Raw genomic sequence first — 13,956 nt, forward strand, 5'->3', positions numbered from 1 at the left:
CATTTTTCCTGAGGTAGAGCTACAACTTGCCTCCCTGTAGCCTCCACACTTTGGGCCTAGCCCTGTCCCTTGGCATTCTATCTTCTTCTGCACTCACCTGCAGGTTATTCTTATTGTTGTGCATTTCTCAATTTTCATTTTCTCCTGATGCCAGAATTTTTTTTTTTTTTGCAATCTCAGTTATTCATCATACAAACATGATTTTCCTAAGTTCATGATTTCTCCTTGACAGTGTCACTGGTTGTATGCCAAGCATGTAACTGGGGGTTGGAGAATGGAAACTTCAAGGCCTCATTTCCTGCCCTCACCTTCTGCCCCTCTCACAGGCCTGCTTACTGGCTCCTAGCCTTTTGCATTCCCTGGATTTGAATCAGTGGGCCCATAGTTTGCACATCCTTATAACTACCATCCAGGCAGGATTATGTCAAGATTAAGAGTCCAGACTCAAGGCAGATGGAGCCAAATTCAAAGCCAAGACTCTTGCTTACTTGCTTATGATCTGGGCTGAGACACAGTCTCCCTGAGCCTCAGTGTCCCCATCTGCAAAATCAGACTATAATCGCCGTAATTGGTTTGGCTCAGTGGATAGAGCATCGGCCTGGGGACTGAAAGGTCTCGGGTTCAATTCCAGTCAAGGGCATGTACCTTGGTTGCAGGCACATCCCCAGTAGGGGATGTGCAGGAGGCAGCTGATAGATGTTTCTCTCTCATCGATGTTTCTAACTCTCCATCCCTCTTCCTTCCTCTCTGTAAAAAAATCAATAAAATATATTTTTTAAAAAATTAGACTATAATCTTGCCTACTTCACAGGGTATTGTGAGGGTTAAAAATGAATATAAAACACTCAGCACAATACCTATCTCAATAAATGGTTGCCATTAATTGTTAATATTCTAGGGCTATGCTGTCTAATACTGCAGCCACTAGCCAGATGTGGCAGTTGAAGCCTTAAAATGTGGCTAGTTCAAATTGAGATGTGTTGAAAGTATAAAATGCACATTGGACTTCAAAGATGTAGTACCAAAAAAAGTAAAATATTTTAATAATTTTATACTGATTGTTTAAATAAAAATATTTTGGATATATTAGGTTAAATAAAATATGGCTACTAGAAAACCTGAAATTACACATGTGGCTCAGCTTTGTGATATCCCATTATACTTATTTTGTAAAAATATATCCTTATTGATTTCAGAGAGGGAAAGGGAGAGATATAGAAACATCAATGATGAGAGAGAATCACTGATTGGCTGCCTCCGCCACACCCCCTACTGGGTATCCAGCCTGCAACCCAGGCACATGGCCAGGCCATTATTCTTACTTTATTTTTTAAATATATTTTATTGATTTTTTATAGGGAGGAAGGTAGAGGGATAGAGAGAAACATCGATGAGAGAAAAACATCAATCAGCTGCCTCCTGCACACCTCCTACTGGGTATGGGCCCACAACCAAGGTACATGCCCTTGGCCGGAATTTAACCTGGGACCTTTTAGTCCACAGGCCAAAGCTCTATCCACTGAGCAACCGGTTAGGGCCATTATACTTATTTTAAATAGGGCTATTATGGTGGGGTTTTGTAGTGGAGTGTGTTTGTTTTCTTTGTGTGTTTTTTCGTTGCGGTGGTGGGGGCGTTTTGTTTTTCCAGGGTGGGGAAAAGAGAAATCTTATATTTGATTTGGGGGCATTTGGATTTTAGTGGCCACCTGTCTCCTTTAGATGGTATCTGAGCTGCAAGGGCTCTTTGGAGATAATAGAGATACAATTTCCTCTGTGTAAAGATGGGGAAACTGAGGCCCTCAGAGGTCATGATAGCAGAACAGATGCCTCCCCCATCCCAGGAGCTTTGTCAGAACCCGCCACCACCTGGTGGTCTGACTGCAGCGGTTCCTGCAGCAGCTGGGCGAGCGTCAGGAGCAGCACTCTGCTGCCACCTACTGCCCAACCCTCTGCAGAGACACAGGACAGGGAAGATCCTCCTCTTCCTCTGCCTTCACCCCGCCCCCTTGCCAGCCTCACTGCACTGAATTCCATGCAACCTGTCAGAGCTATGACAGAGCAGTGATTACTGGCATAATCTGTGGTTACAGACAAACGCAGGTGTGAATCTCAGCTCTGCCTGTTTCTAGCTATGTGTCCCAGCACAAGTCACTTAACTTCTCTGACACTTTCCCCATATGTAAAATGTGGATAACAGTGCTTACCTCAAAGCAATTAAAATAAATGCCTGAGATTTGAGACAACAAATATTTACAGAGGGCTATAACTTACACACTGTTACCAGTGCCAAGATGCAGCAGTGACCTGAACAGACAAGTCCAGTGGTTCTCAAAGTGTGGCCTCCAGACCAGAGATCAGCACTACCTAAGAACTTGTGAGAAAGGCAAATCCTCAGGCCTCCGTGCCATATCTACCGAATCTGTGGCTGATGCATCCTCAAGGTTGAGAACCACTGGACACAGAGACATTTATCAGGTGGGCTCAGTGTTAAGAATATCACACATCTGGGCCAAGGTCTTCTGACCCTCCTGGACGACAGAAAGCCACATCATCACAAAGTTCAATGAAGGTGAACAAGCAGAAACAGCTGCAAGGCCTCAAATGTAGATGGTTTTCTCCAGAGATTTGCTTTTGTTTCTGCCAAGAGCCCAGGAACACTCCTACCTGGGACATTAGCCCAGAAACTGAGGATTTTGTTTACTGTGAAGGCCAAGTTCAGCTCCCTCACCTTGGAGCTAGGAACAGAGCTTAAGTTTAACCTCCTGGCCTTGATTCTTGTATCTGCCCTAGTGGCTACCCCAGCCTTCTTTGCCTATAGCTCTCTGTTCCCTAACCCATTTCATCTTGGTGTCCTTTTCTTCCTCATTTCTTTAATGCTTTGGGAGGGAGGAGGGTGGGGGGAAGGTTTCTTTACTTCTTTGGAGCCCAAGAACACGTCTGTTTTAATTTATCCAGTATCTAGAAAGGACCTGCAAACAATCTAGTTAACTATAGAAGATGGAAGCCCATTCATCCATTCTTTCAATGATTCATCAAACCCAAACTTTGCAGACTGGGCTGGTGCTGGGGCAGCAGACAATAAACAAGACATTCTCCCTGTCCTCTCAGAGTTCAGAGGTTAGGGAAATGGGCTATTAGGACAGAGGGTGACCAGTAGTGCCATGCAGGTGTATGGATGCTGTGGGAATTCAGTGGAGAAGCACCTTGAGCGGCAACCAGAAAAAGACAACTTTGGAAGTGATAAAAACTGATTCTAGCCAATAAGCAGAAGGCAGGGAGGCCAAGCGGGGGAAGCAGATACTAAGAACCAAGCTGGGAGGAAGAAATCATGAAGACATGGAGAACTGGAAAAGTGAAAGAACTAGCTTGGCTTGGGCAAAGGGATAAAGAGTAGGATAAAGCCGAAACCGGTTTGGCTCAGTGGATAGAGCGTCAGCCTGCGGACTGAAGGGTCCCAGGTTCGATTCCGGTCAAGGGCATGTGCCTGGGTTGTGGGCACGTCCCCAGTAGGGGATGTGCAGGAGGCAGCTGATCGATGTTTCTCTCTCATCGATGTTTCTAACTCTCTATCTCTCTTCCTTCCTCTCTGTGGAAAATCAATAAAATATATTTAAAAAAAAAAAAAGAAGAGTAGGATAGGGCCAGATAAAACACTGGCAATTTGTGCAAGAGATTGGATTCTAGAGTGAAGACAATAGGGTGAGGCAGTGATAAAAATAGCTGCGATGGAGTGATATGATCCAATTAGTTTTAGATTACCCTGCTGCAGGGGGGTCTAGGATAGGCAGAAGTCAGGGGGAAACCAAGAGACTTGTTAGGAGAGTGTTTTGTAGCTCAGGTAAGAGGGAAGAGCCAGAAGTTGGGGCCATCTCACAGGACCTGGTTGGGTTGCAGTTACAGCCAGTGGCATCAGGTTCACCTACCAAAGTTAGGATTCCATGGTCTGCAATCTCAGGTGGCCAACAGCTCAGTTCTGCCTTGCCCGCCTCAGTGGCCAATAGGCTGCTACATCGCAACTTGAGCTGCAGAAATTAGCTCACCTTAAAAACAAAACGCTGAAAGGAACTGCTTTCAAAGACCTGGCTGACTGCATCCCTGGTTACCAAGGAACAGCAGGCCAAGTTGCAAAGTCCCATCACAGGAAATAAAAAGAATGCTCTAGCAACCACCAGCATTTTCCCACCAGGATCCGGCCAGCTGTCATTCATGCTGCTTGGCATAAGAACTGAACAAGCATAAGAATAGCAGCTTCTTCAGTGCCAGGCACTGCGCTAAATACTTTAATCTTATTTAATTCTTGTGATACCATATGAGGCAGCCATTATCATGGGAATTTTCAGTAATGGCTGAGAGGTCAAGTTAACTTGCCTGAAAGTTATGAGTCCGAGGCTGAGGAACTAGGATTTTCATCCAGGCATGTCCACCTCTTGAGGGTCTGTGCACCACATCCTGCCTTAGAAACCAGCTGACAGTAGGAAAGCACCCTCATTTTTTTTTCCTGTCTATTTTAGGATTACTTTAAATTTACCCCGAAGTGAAGCTTCTATATGCCACTCATCCAGTTTCCTGTAATGTTAACATCTTGTTACCATGTACACTTGTCAAAATCAAGAGCCTACTAACTGGACTCCAGTTCTTATTTATATATTTTAAAATATTTTAATTGATTTTTTTGAGAGGGAGAGGTACATCAAACGAGAAACATCAATCGGCTGCCTCCTGCACAGCACCTACTGGGGACCAAACCCCCAACCTGGGTATGTACCCTGACTTTTCTTTGCATGGGATGTGCTCAACACCTGAGCCACACCAGCCAGGGCTAGATTTTTTTTTTTTTTTTACATGAATGCCCTCTCTCTAGTCCAGGATCCACTATATTGTTATGTCTCCTTAAGCTCCTCTGCTCTTCTCTGTACTTATTTTTCATGACTTTTGACGATTTTAGTTTTGTACAATGTCCTCGAATTGGGTTATGGGTTTTCAGAAATATTGCAGAGATGAAGTGTTCTCATTTCATCCTATCAACGTGATTTATCACAAATACTGTCAACTTTAATAATAGTTTAAGGTCTCTCCAAAGCAAAGCTAGCATTTTCCCTCTTCCAGGTTCTAGTCTCTGGAAAAGGAGTCACCAAGTGCAGCCCACACTCAATGGGAGGAAAAATTAATTTTAAAGTACAGGAAAGAGGAATATCTATATTATTTGGAATTTTTATATTTGTAACTTCATTTACAAAAATCACATTAGCATGGGCTCATTTGGGTAGTAATCACATTTATTTTTAAGATTTAGAAAATCCAAAAAGGTTGACTTGTTCATTAAGGTAAGTTGGTAGGAGCCAGGGGTAGGCCATGGCTCTTCCAAGTGGGAAGTTGTATGAAGAATGTGGCCTGTGTGTCCAGACAATGGGACATTATTCAGCAATAAAAAGGAGTGAAGTCCCGATGAACCTTGAAAACATGTCGCTTTCCTACCTCCTCCAATAAGCCATTGGTTGAACAATCACCATCACAGGGCCCTATGACAATCCCTTGCAGAACACTCAGTACCATCTGGCATTACTGGGTCCTTGGAGCTGGATACAAGCTTACGGAAGGCAAAACTTTTATCTTTTTCATTGCCGATGAAAATAGGGCTTTGGTGTGTATTTGTGGAGTGGCTGAATCTTTATGTACTGATGTGGAACAATCTTTAAGATCTGCCAAGTGAGAAAAGATGCAATAGAGCGAGCTACCAATTTTGCACATAAGGTATGGGAGGGCGAGTCTACACCCACACGTGTTTATATATGGCTCCGTCTGGAAGGCTCCTCTTCTGCTCAGGCTACACTTGGCTCAACAGTTTCCACTCCGGTTCTTTAAGGGCCGTTTTTGGAACCAAGATCGCCACCTTCTAAACAAGGTCTCTAAGGACTTCATCTGCTTTAGGTGACTGAGGTAATAATGCCCAGGCAGAGTACAAAAGACTCAACTGTAGCACCAACATCTCCCCACCTCTTAGGTGCGTCCTCCCAGGAAGCCAGTTCGCAGAACGCAGGCTCACCCACTGACCCATGAAGGGGCTGAATCAAACCCTCCTGTGTTCCTGTGTGATAGGTTATGTCCTCTGAAGCAGTATTTACCTGCTGATTTAGCTCTGCACCTGTGATCTCAAGTCAGCCCCACACCCTGGTTAAATGCAGATAGAGAAAAGAATTAAACTTCCCTGAGGTGTGGACCCAACATGAAGGAGACCACTGGAGTCAAAATAGCGGTCACAAAGGCAATTTATTAACAGAAAATAATTTGAGGAGTCCTGTTCACAGACGGCGACCACGGCGACCCCCCTTTCTGCGGGTGCTGTCGGAGGGGATGGGAGTGACATCCTCTGTGGGGAGGAACAGAAAACATCATTGCCTAGAGCTGAATGGGAAGAGGTCCAGGCCTCTCTAGGCCAGTGCTGTAATGGATCAGTAGTGGATCCTGCTGCTCCCCAATGAGTCCTCAGTATATAACAGATGGCCATGGAGCTGCCTCATCCTCAAAATTTCTGAAGTGGTTTGAACTCACTTTCGAGAAAGGGAAGCTGAGGCTCAGAAAGGGCACACAACTTGCAGAGCCTGTCAGAAGCAGGCGGCAAAATCCAGGTTCTTGACACCTAGCCCAGTGTAACTGAAGACTATCTCCTTTTCAATATTTAAAAGGTTGAAAATATTCAGGGGGAAAAAAATTTTAAAGCGAAGGCTGGACTGAGGAATCAGTACACATTGCCATCAAGTGCACAGAAACAATACAGAAGGGCTAACACGTATGGCTACACAAATGTAGGGAACTTGCTGGGATTCTCAACCATGGGAATTGCTGCCCTCTGCATTCATTTTTGTCACAATCACTGGTATGTCCTACTGATAGTTACAGGCATACCCTGGAGATATTGCAGGTTCAGTTCCAGATGACTCCAATAAAGTGAGTCACACAATTATTTTACACACTATGTTGTGTAAACATAGGTACCATAAGTGTGCAGCAGTTGTCTAAAAATAAATGTACATACCTCAAAAATTGTATTATTGCTAAAAACTGGTAACCATCACATGAGACTGTTGTAGAAATGGCACTGATATACTTGCTTAATGCAGGGCTGCCCAAAACCTTTAATTTGTACAAAACACATCCATGAAGCATAATAAAGCGAAGTACAATAAAGGAAATTTTGCCTGTAGTAGGCAAAGACCCACAGGAGGCAGCCCAAACAAAATGCCAGTAGTAACCCCCTTGAGAACACTGTAAAGACAAGGATAATTCCTCTCCTCTTAGTTCCACCAGCCACTGTCCGTCAGAGGTTCAGAGATTTATCACGTGGCACCTCTCACGCTCTGCATTAACAAACCTAACTGCCAACAGTCATCATACCAAGCCCTATATCCATTGGGAACACCATATGCTTTCTGGAGTCAATGCTTCAAAGCATATCCAAGCATTAGCTCCAGGAGGGCACTTACCAATCCGTCCGATCTTCATTCCCGAGCGGGCAAGGGCTCTTAGAGCTGACTGGGCTCCTGGTCCAGGGGTCTTGGTCCTAGGAAATGAAGACCTAGTCATTCAGGATTCTAAGATCTCACAACCCTCTAGTTCAGAGACCTGCAAATTTTCCTTAAAGGGCTAGACAGTAAATATTTTAGACTTAGTGGGCCACTTACAAGTTTATGACAAACTAAAAAAAAGTACTAAAAACATAAAAAATATTCTCAGTCCACAGACCATACAAAAAACAGTGGCAGGCCAGATTAGGCCACTGGGTCAGTTTACACCCTGTTCTACCTGCAGCCTATTTAAAGCACCGCCCCTCCCTTTCACCTACATGCTCGAAGAATTCTGTCTTCTTCAGTGATCTGTCCATTTCCAACTACTCCACCCACCCAAGACACTACCATCTCTCCACTGGACCAGTTTAATAACTTCCTGTCTGGTTACTGCCTACACAGCAGTCATCTTTAAAAAACCCAATCCCGCCTTAGCTGGTTTGGCTCAGTGGACAGAGCTTCAGCCTATGGACAGAAGGGTTCCGGGTTCGATTCCCGTTAAGGACATATGCCCACGTTGCAGGGCTTGATCCCCGGTAGGGGGCATGCAGGAGGCAGCCAATGATTCTCTCTCATCATTGATGTTTCTATCTCTCCCTCTCCCTTCCTCTGAAATCAATAAAAATAAAATTTTTAAAAAATAATAGAATTTAAAAAATTAAAAAACCCAATCCCACCCTAGCCAGTTTGGCTCCGTGGATAGAGCATCGGCCTGCAGACTGAAAGGTCCCGGGTTCGATTTCGGTCAAGGACACATGCCCAGGTTTCGGGCTCGATCCCCAGCAGGGGGCCTGCAGGAGGCAGCCAATCAATGATTCTCTCATCACTGATGTTTCTCTCTCTCCCTGATTAAAAAAATAATAAAATTAAAAAATAAACAACCCAATCCCATTGGTCATTACCATTAGAGTATTTATCCTCGCTACCCCCAGTCCCAACAGAACCTCTCTGATTACACTTCACACCACTCTCCCTCAGATGTGCCAAGTTCATTCCCATCTTAGGACCTTTTTCTAGCAGCTAAATTACACTTTACCACCAACCCATCCCCAAAACCTTTTTGCTTCTCAGCACTTGCCACAAACAGAAAACACCCCCCCCATGTTGTTTAAAGTCTGACTGCAACAGCCAATGTGCCACACAAGAGGGTAGAGACCATCTACTTTCCCCCCATCACCCTCTTCTAACAGCTAAAACAGAGAATCTGGTATGCAGTGAGTGCTTCATAAATACAGTAAATTGGGCTGGGAGAGTGAGTGCACAGTACACAGGAACCAATTATTAATTACATATATACACAAGATGTCTTGTGCAGGGTCACAAAAGAAAACCAAGTCTCAAATCCAGGTGTTCTGGCACCCAAGCCCAGGGGTCTTACCTCTCAGCCTCAGCCTTACCTATTTCCTCCTGTGGCCCGGAGTTTTATGTGAAGAGCAGTGATGCCCAGCTCCTTGCACCTCTGGGCCACATCCTGGGCAGCCAACATGGCAGCATATGGAGAGGACTCATCTCGGTCAGCCTTCACCTTCATCCCACCAGTCACACGGCAGATGGTTTCCCTGGGACAAAAAGCACAGGGTCATTTCTTTCTCATCCAACAAGGACTCAGAGTGTCATGTCCTAATGAGTCAAGAGCGCCACGGCTGGGTACAGCAGAGGATGGAGGTCATGCATGCTAGGCTTTGAGAAGGCCGTGAGGGCTTTCATGGGCAGTCTCAAGTTCCACTAAACTCTATATTAAACTATATATTGACTTACTTTTGCATTTCATTCTCCCAATTGAGGTGGGCACTATTAACCTCATTTTACATATGCAGAAACCAAACTCAGAATTTGAGCAAGTTCACAAATCACAAAAATTTGCTAATGGCAGCCAGAACCTGTATCCAGGGCTCCCTTTCAGTCCACCACTGCCTTTACCCAGAGACTGAAGATTCAATGACCACCACACTGTAAGGCCATAAACAAAGCATCTCCTCTCTTCTAGCTCCAGTGCCTGGGAAATTACCAACCAAGCATGCTTCCTTATCTGAACATTCTTCTTTTTTAAAAAAATAAATATTTTTTTATTGATTTTTTAGAGGAAGGGAGAGGGATAGAGTTAGAAACATCAATCAGTTGCCTCCTGCACACTCCCTACTGGGTATGTGCCCGGAACCAAGGTACATGCCCTTGACCGGAATCGAACCTGGGACCCTTGAGTCCGCAGGCCGACGCTCTATCCATTGAGCCAAACTGGTTAGGGCTGAACATTCTAGCAGCTAAATTACACTTTACCACCAACCCATCCCCAACACCTTTTTGCTTCTCAGCACTTGCCACAAACAGAAAACAGAAAGTTAAAGTTATTTTAAGAAACCCCCTTAAAGTGCCACCCAGTTCCAGGTCATGTCTTCCCCCAACCGCTTGCTTATTATTAGTTGGGTCCTGCACCTCTCCACCCAGATACTCACTTGCCAGAAAGATCCGTGACATGGACGAAAGTGTCATTGAAGGATGCAAAGATGTGGCAGACACCAAATACATTTTCTCCTTCAGCCACCTGAGGCCCGAGGCTGATGACCTGTTCTTCCTTCTTTTCCTTCCCCTTGCGAGGTGCCATTTCTGAAAGGAAATCCAAAGAATCCTCAAGTTAACAGAACCCTTTTCCCCTGGCTATTATGTCCCTGGGTTCAAAAAGCTCCTAGCATTTACTTATTCTTTTGGTTTACAAAGTTAATACATAAAAAAGCACCAGCCTATTTTACTGGTCCAGTAACTGCACTGCGGAGGTAGTGCCAATACTAATCCTTATCGAGGTGGCCTAGGTGGTAATGAATGGCACATGCCAGGCACCTTTCGGTGTGGACCAGGGTCTCCGTGGACGTTCTGCACAGGATCAAAGGTCCTGCAAGGGGTCCCAGGGTAGCTGTGAACACTCTGGCAACAGGATTCCCAAGTGCGTCTTAGCGGGAAACCCAGTGTGGCCGCTCCCCACCAGCCCTGACAAAACTTGAGTCCCACCCCCACCCGTTTTTAGGATTAACAGGCAGGTGCTCAGCCAACGCTGGTGTGCAGTCCCTAACCCAGGGGTGGGCAACATTTTTGTGAGTGCGTGCCAAAACCAGCAAAATCTGACTCAAAATTCTTCCGCGCGCCAGCTCTAATTTTTTGAGAACATGTTACGCCTACTTGGTATCTCTTAAGGTGTACGTATGTGAAGAACCTTGAAGAAATAATAAAAATTCATTCGAGCGACAAAAACACAGTATATGATGATGAAAAATACATTTATTTTTTCATGTATACATGTACACTGAAATAAAAAAGTCGATATTAAGAAAAAAATTGCAAATGGAAGATTATGAAGGTTTCGAGTGCCAGCAAAAGTTACTGGCGTGCTATGTTTGGCACGCGTGCCAGGGGGTTGCCCACCCCTGCCCTAACCCCAATTTCTGGTTTTCAGAGGCCTTGTCCTGCGCGCCCAGAACTTGCAACGTGCCCGACGTAGCCGTCCCCCAGCCTTAGCAACACCCATCACAGGGCCGTTTTCCCTGCATTCCCTCTTTAAATCCTCACTACAACCCCGTGGGATCAGCGCGACAATTACTATTTTCTAAACAGTTAACAAGTTAGAGTTGAGGCGCCTGGCCTGCGACCGCCCAGAAAGAAGCTGGCGGGGTCAAGGCGGGAGCCCACATCAGACTAGATCCCCGCTCCCTCCCAACCACGCCGCGCGGTCGCTTAAACGTAGCAGTGGTCATATGCGGGGCCAAGGCCTGGAACGCGGGACCCTCACGCACCCCCACGTCACCGGCTCCTCTCTGAAGCAAGACCTCCGCTCCCCAAGACGAGGCGAGAACCTGTGACTGGGGTCGGCCGGTCGCGCTCTTCTCGCCCGAAACCTGGCCCGGCTTCCGCGGAAAGGCCCCGGACGCGCGCCCCCGGCCCCGCTGGACCCCCTTGCCACAGGATGCCACCAGATTGTCCTTGCCCAGGCCTCTTACCTGCGTGTCTCGTCCAGACTCCGCCACCGGAAAGAGAGATGGGAGAGGGCGGGACTACAGGTCACGTTAGCGTTCCCGGAAGTGTACGTCTGAGGTCACCGGGCGAGGCCTCCCGGAAGACACCGCCTTCGGCACTCCCGAGGAGATTAAGACGCGCCCGCGAAAAGACGGTTTACTTAAGCGAGTTCTAAAGGAGGTAAGGGGTTGGGTGTAGCCGGCAGCGGGCCGGTCTCAGACTGCACCGTGCAGCCACATCTGCCGAGAGAGGCAGGCCTGTGTTTTAAGATGGCAGTCGCCCCGGCTAGAAGACTTCCGCCGTTCTGACCCCGGGCCTGGTCAGCCTGGGGGCGCAGCGCACCTAGTGGCGTGGAGGGGAACAACAAAAATAAAACGGGCAATGAAGAGATTAAGCAAAAACAAGCTAACAAAAAAACCTCATAGACAAAAGTTTGGTGCTTGCCAGGGGAGATGGAAGAGGGCTGAGGGGGAATAAATGGTGGCAGAAAGAGACTTGACTTTGGGTGGTGAGTGCACAGTGCAGTATGCAGGTGATGTTATAGAGTTGTATACTGGAAATCTATATGGTTTTATTAACCAGTGTCACTCTAATAAATTCAATTAAAAATTAAAAAACAGCCCTTGCTGGTTTGGCTCAGTGGATAGAGCGTCGGCCTGCGGACTGAAGGGTCCCAGGTTTGATTCTGATCAAGGGCACACGTCCAGGTTGCAGGCTCATCCCCAGGAGGGGGCGTGCAGGAGGCAGCCTATCAATGATTCTCTCTCATCATTGATGTTTCTATCTCTCTCTCCCTCTCCCTTTCTCTCTGAAATCAATAAAAAATATATTTAAAGACAATTAAAAAACAGGCAATCAGAGTTTGGCGTACTATGTACCGGACACAATAAGAATAAATTATCCAGAGTCAGGGGCCCGGGAGGACATCAAATGGCTGTCCAAGGAGAGCTTCAAGTTCAGTTCAAACTTGTATTGGTTGAAGATGGTGGAACAGGAAAAACTACATTCGTGAAACCTTATCTGACGAATGAATTTGAGAAGTATGTAGCTACCTTGGGAGCTGAGGTCCATTCCCTCCTGTTCCACACCAACAGAGGGTCTATTAAGGTCAGTGTATGGGATACAGCTGGTTAGGAGAAACTTGGTGGACAAAGAGATGGCTCTTACATCCAGTCCAGTGTGCCATTATAATCTTTGCTGTAACTTCCAGAGTTACTTACAAGAATGTGCCTAACTGGCATAGAAATCTGATAGGAATGTGTGGAAACATCCCCATCATGTTGTGAGGCAACCAAGTAGATGTTAAGGCAAAATCAGTTGTCTTCCACTGAAAGAAGAATCTTCATTAGTACGACATTTCTGCCAAAAAAAAAAAAATACAACTTTGAAAAATCCTTCCTCTGACTTGCTAGAAAACTAATTGGAGACTCTAACTTTGGCATTTGTTGCCATGCCTGCTCCTGTCCCACCAGAGGTTGTCATGGACCCAGCTTTGGGAGCACAGTTTGAGCATAACCTAGAACAGGGCTGGGGAACATCCGGCCCATGGACCCATAAGGCCCACGAAATCATTTGGTCTGGGCCTGCCAAGGCATTAGGGGTGAGTTCATTAAAAGTGTGACTAACTGTAGCAGGCTGATTTCTAAGTTAATAATTGTGTATGGCCCGAGAATCCTATGTAATAAAAGGCTAATATGCAAATTATCCCCTCCCCGGGGAGTTTGACTAGGGGACAGGGCTGGCCAGCCACCCACCCGTGGCCCCTCCACCCAGCCAGCCCCATCCCAATTGGCCCCACCCACCCCCGATCAGGGCTGGGGCGAGCCAGCCAACTTCCTGTGTCCCCCCACAGCGATAGGGGGCAGGCTGGACCCCACCTGTACACTAATTCATGTACTGGGCCTCTAGTAATGTTATAAATATCCAAATGGTCTTTGGCAGAAAAAAGGTTCCCCACCCCTGATCTAGAGGTTACTCAGACCACTGCTCTGATGAATGAGGATGACGACCTGTGAGAAGGTGAAGTTGGGGCTCAGCATCAGAAATCTAGTTTTATGGGCAACTGTCCTGCGATGTCAGTGGTGCAGCGTGTTTGCCGCTTCATTATATAGCTAAGCAGAACATGTGCTTGATCTTTGGGATGCTGAAGGAGATGAATGGGCTCTCAGAGCAAATGTGGCCGTTAGAAAAATAACTTCATTTTGGGGGCTTGCATATTTAGCTGTTTTAGAACACAGTTGTTTCCTTGCTTTTTTAAAAATTGATTTTAGAGAGAAAAAGAAAGAAAGAGAAACATCGCTCTGTTGTTCTGCTTCTTTATCCACTCATTGGTTGATTCTTGTATGTGCCCTGACCAGGGATCGAACCCACAACCTTGGCATATCTGGAGAAT

The 13,956-nt window shown here is 46.1% G+C and overlaps 1 protein-coding gene and 1 pseudogene across 2 annotated transcripts; one reads left to right on the top strand and one right to left on the bottom strand.

The window, feature by feature from the left end:
* Positions 1–6,248: 6,248 nt before the first annotated feature.
* RPS14 (ribosomal protein S14) lies at positions 6,249–11,655 on the bottom strand. 2 transcript variants are annotated; one of them, XM_006766252.2, is made up of 5 exons: positions 11,549–11,655; positions 10,016–10,166; positions 8,960–9,121; positions 7,482–7,558; positions 6,249–6,367 (listed from the first exon to the last, which is right to left on the bottom strand). In XM_006766252.2, the coding sequence occupies exons 2-5, from the start codon at positions 10,162–10,164 to the stop codon at positions 6,300–6,302; spliced, it is 456 nt and encodes a 151-aa protein (XP_006766315.1). In that variant the 5' UTR covers positions 10,165–10,166; positions 11,549–11,655; the 3' UTR covers positions 6,249–6,299. The 2 variants fall into 2 exon arrangements, with proteins under 2 accessions (XP_006766315.1, XP_006766316.1); XM_006766253.2 differs by lacking the exon at positions 11,549–11,655 and adding an exon at positions 11,345–11,482.
* Positions 11,656–12,494: 839 nt separating this feature from the next.
* Positions 12,495–13,736, top strand: LOC102767687 (annotated as a pseudogene).
* Positions 13,737–13,956: the final 220 nt, after the last annotated feature.

Source organism: Myotis davidii, unplaced genomic scaffold (genome assembly GCF_000327345.1).
Source record: "Myotis davidii unplaced genomic scaffold, ASM32734v1 scaffold18, whole genome shotgun sequence".
NCBI classification, from domain to species: domain Eukaryota; kingdom Metazoa; phylum Chordata; class Mammalia; order Chiroptera; family Vespertilionidae; genus Myotis; species Myotis davidii.

Excerpts from the sequence above, each read along its gene's own strand:
- RPS14 (XM_006766252.2), bottom strand. The coding sequence starts at position 10,164 with ATGGCACCTCGCAAGGGGAAGGAAAAGAAGGAAGAACAGGTCATCAGC. Across the intron at positions 9,122-10,015 it reads GTCACGGATCTTTCTGGCAA|GGAAACCATCTGCCGTGTGA; the intron begins GTGAGTATCTGG and ends TTTTTGTCCCAG. Across the intron at positions 7,559-8,959 it reads CGGGCCACAGGAGGAAATAG|GACCAAGACCCCTGGACCAG; the intron begins GTAAGGCTGAGG and ends TTCATTTCCTAG.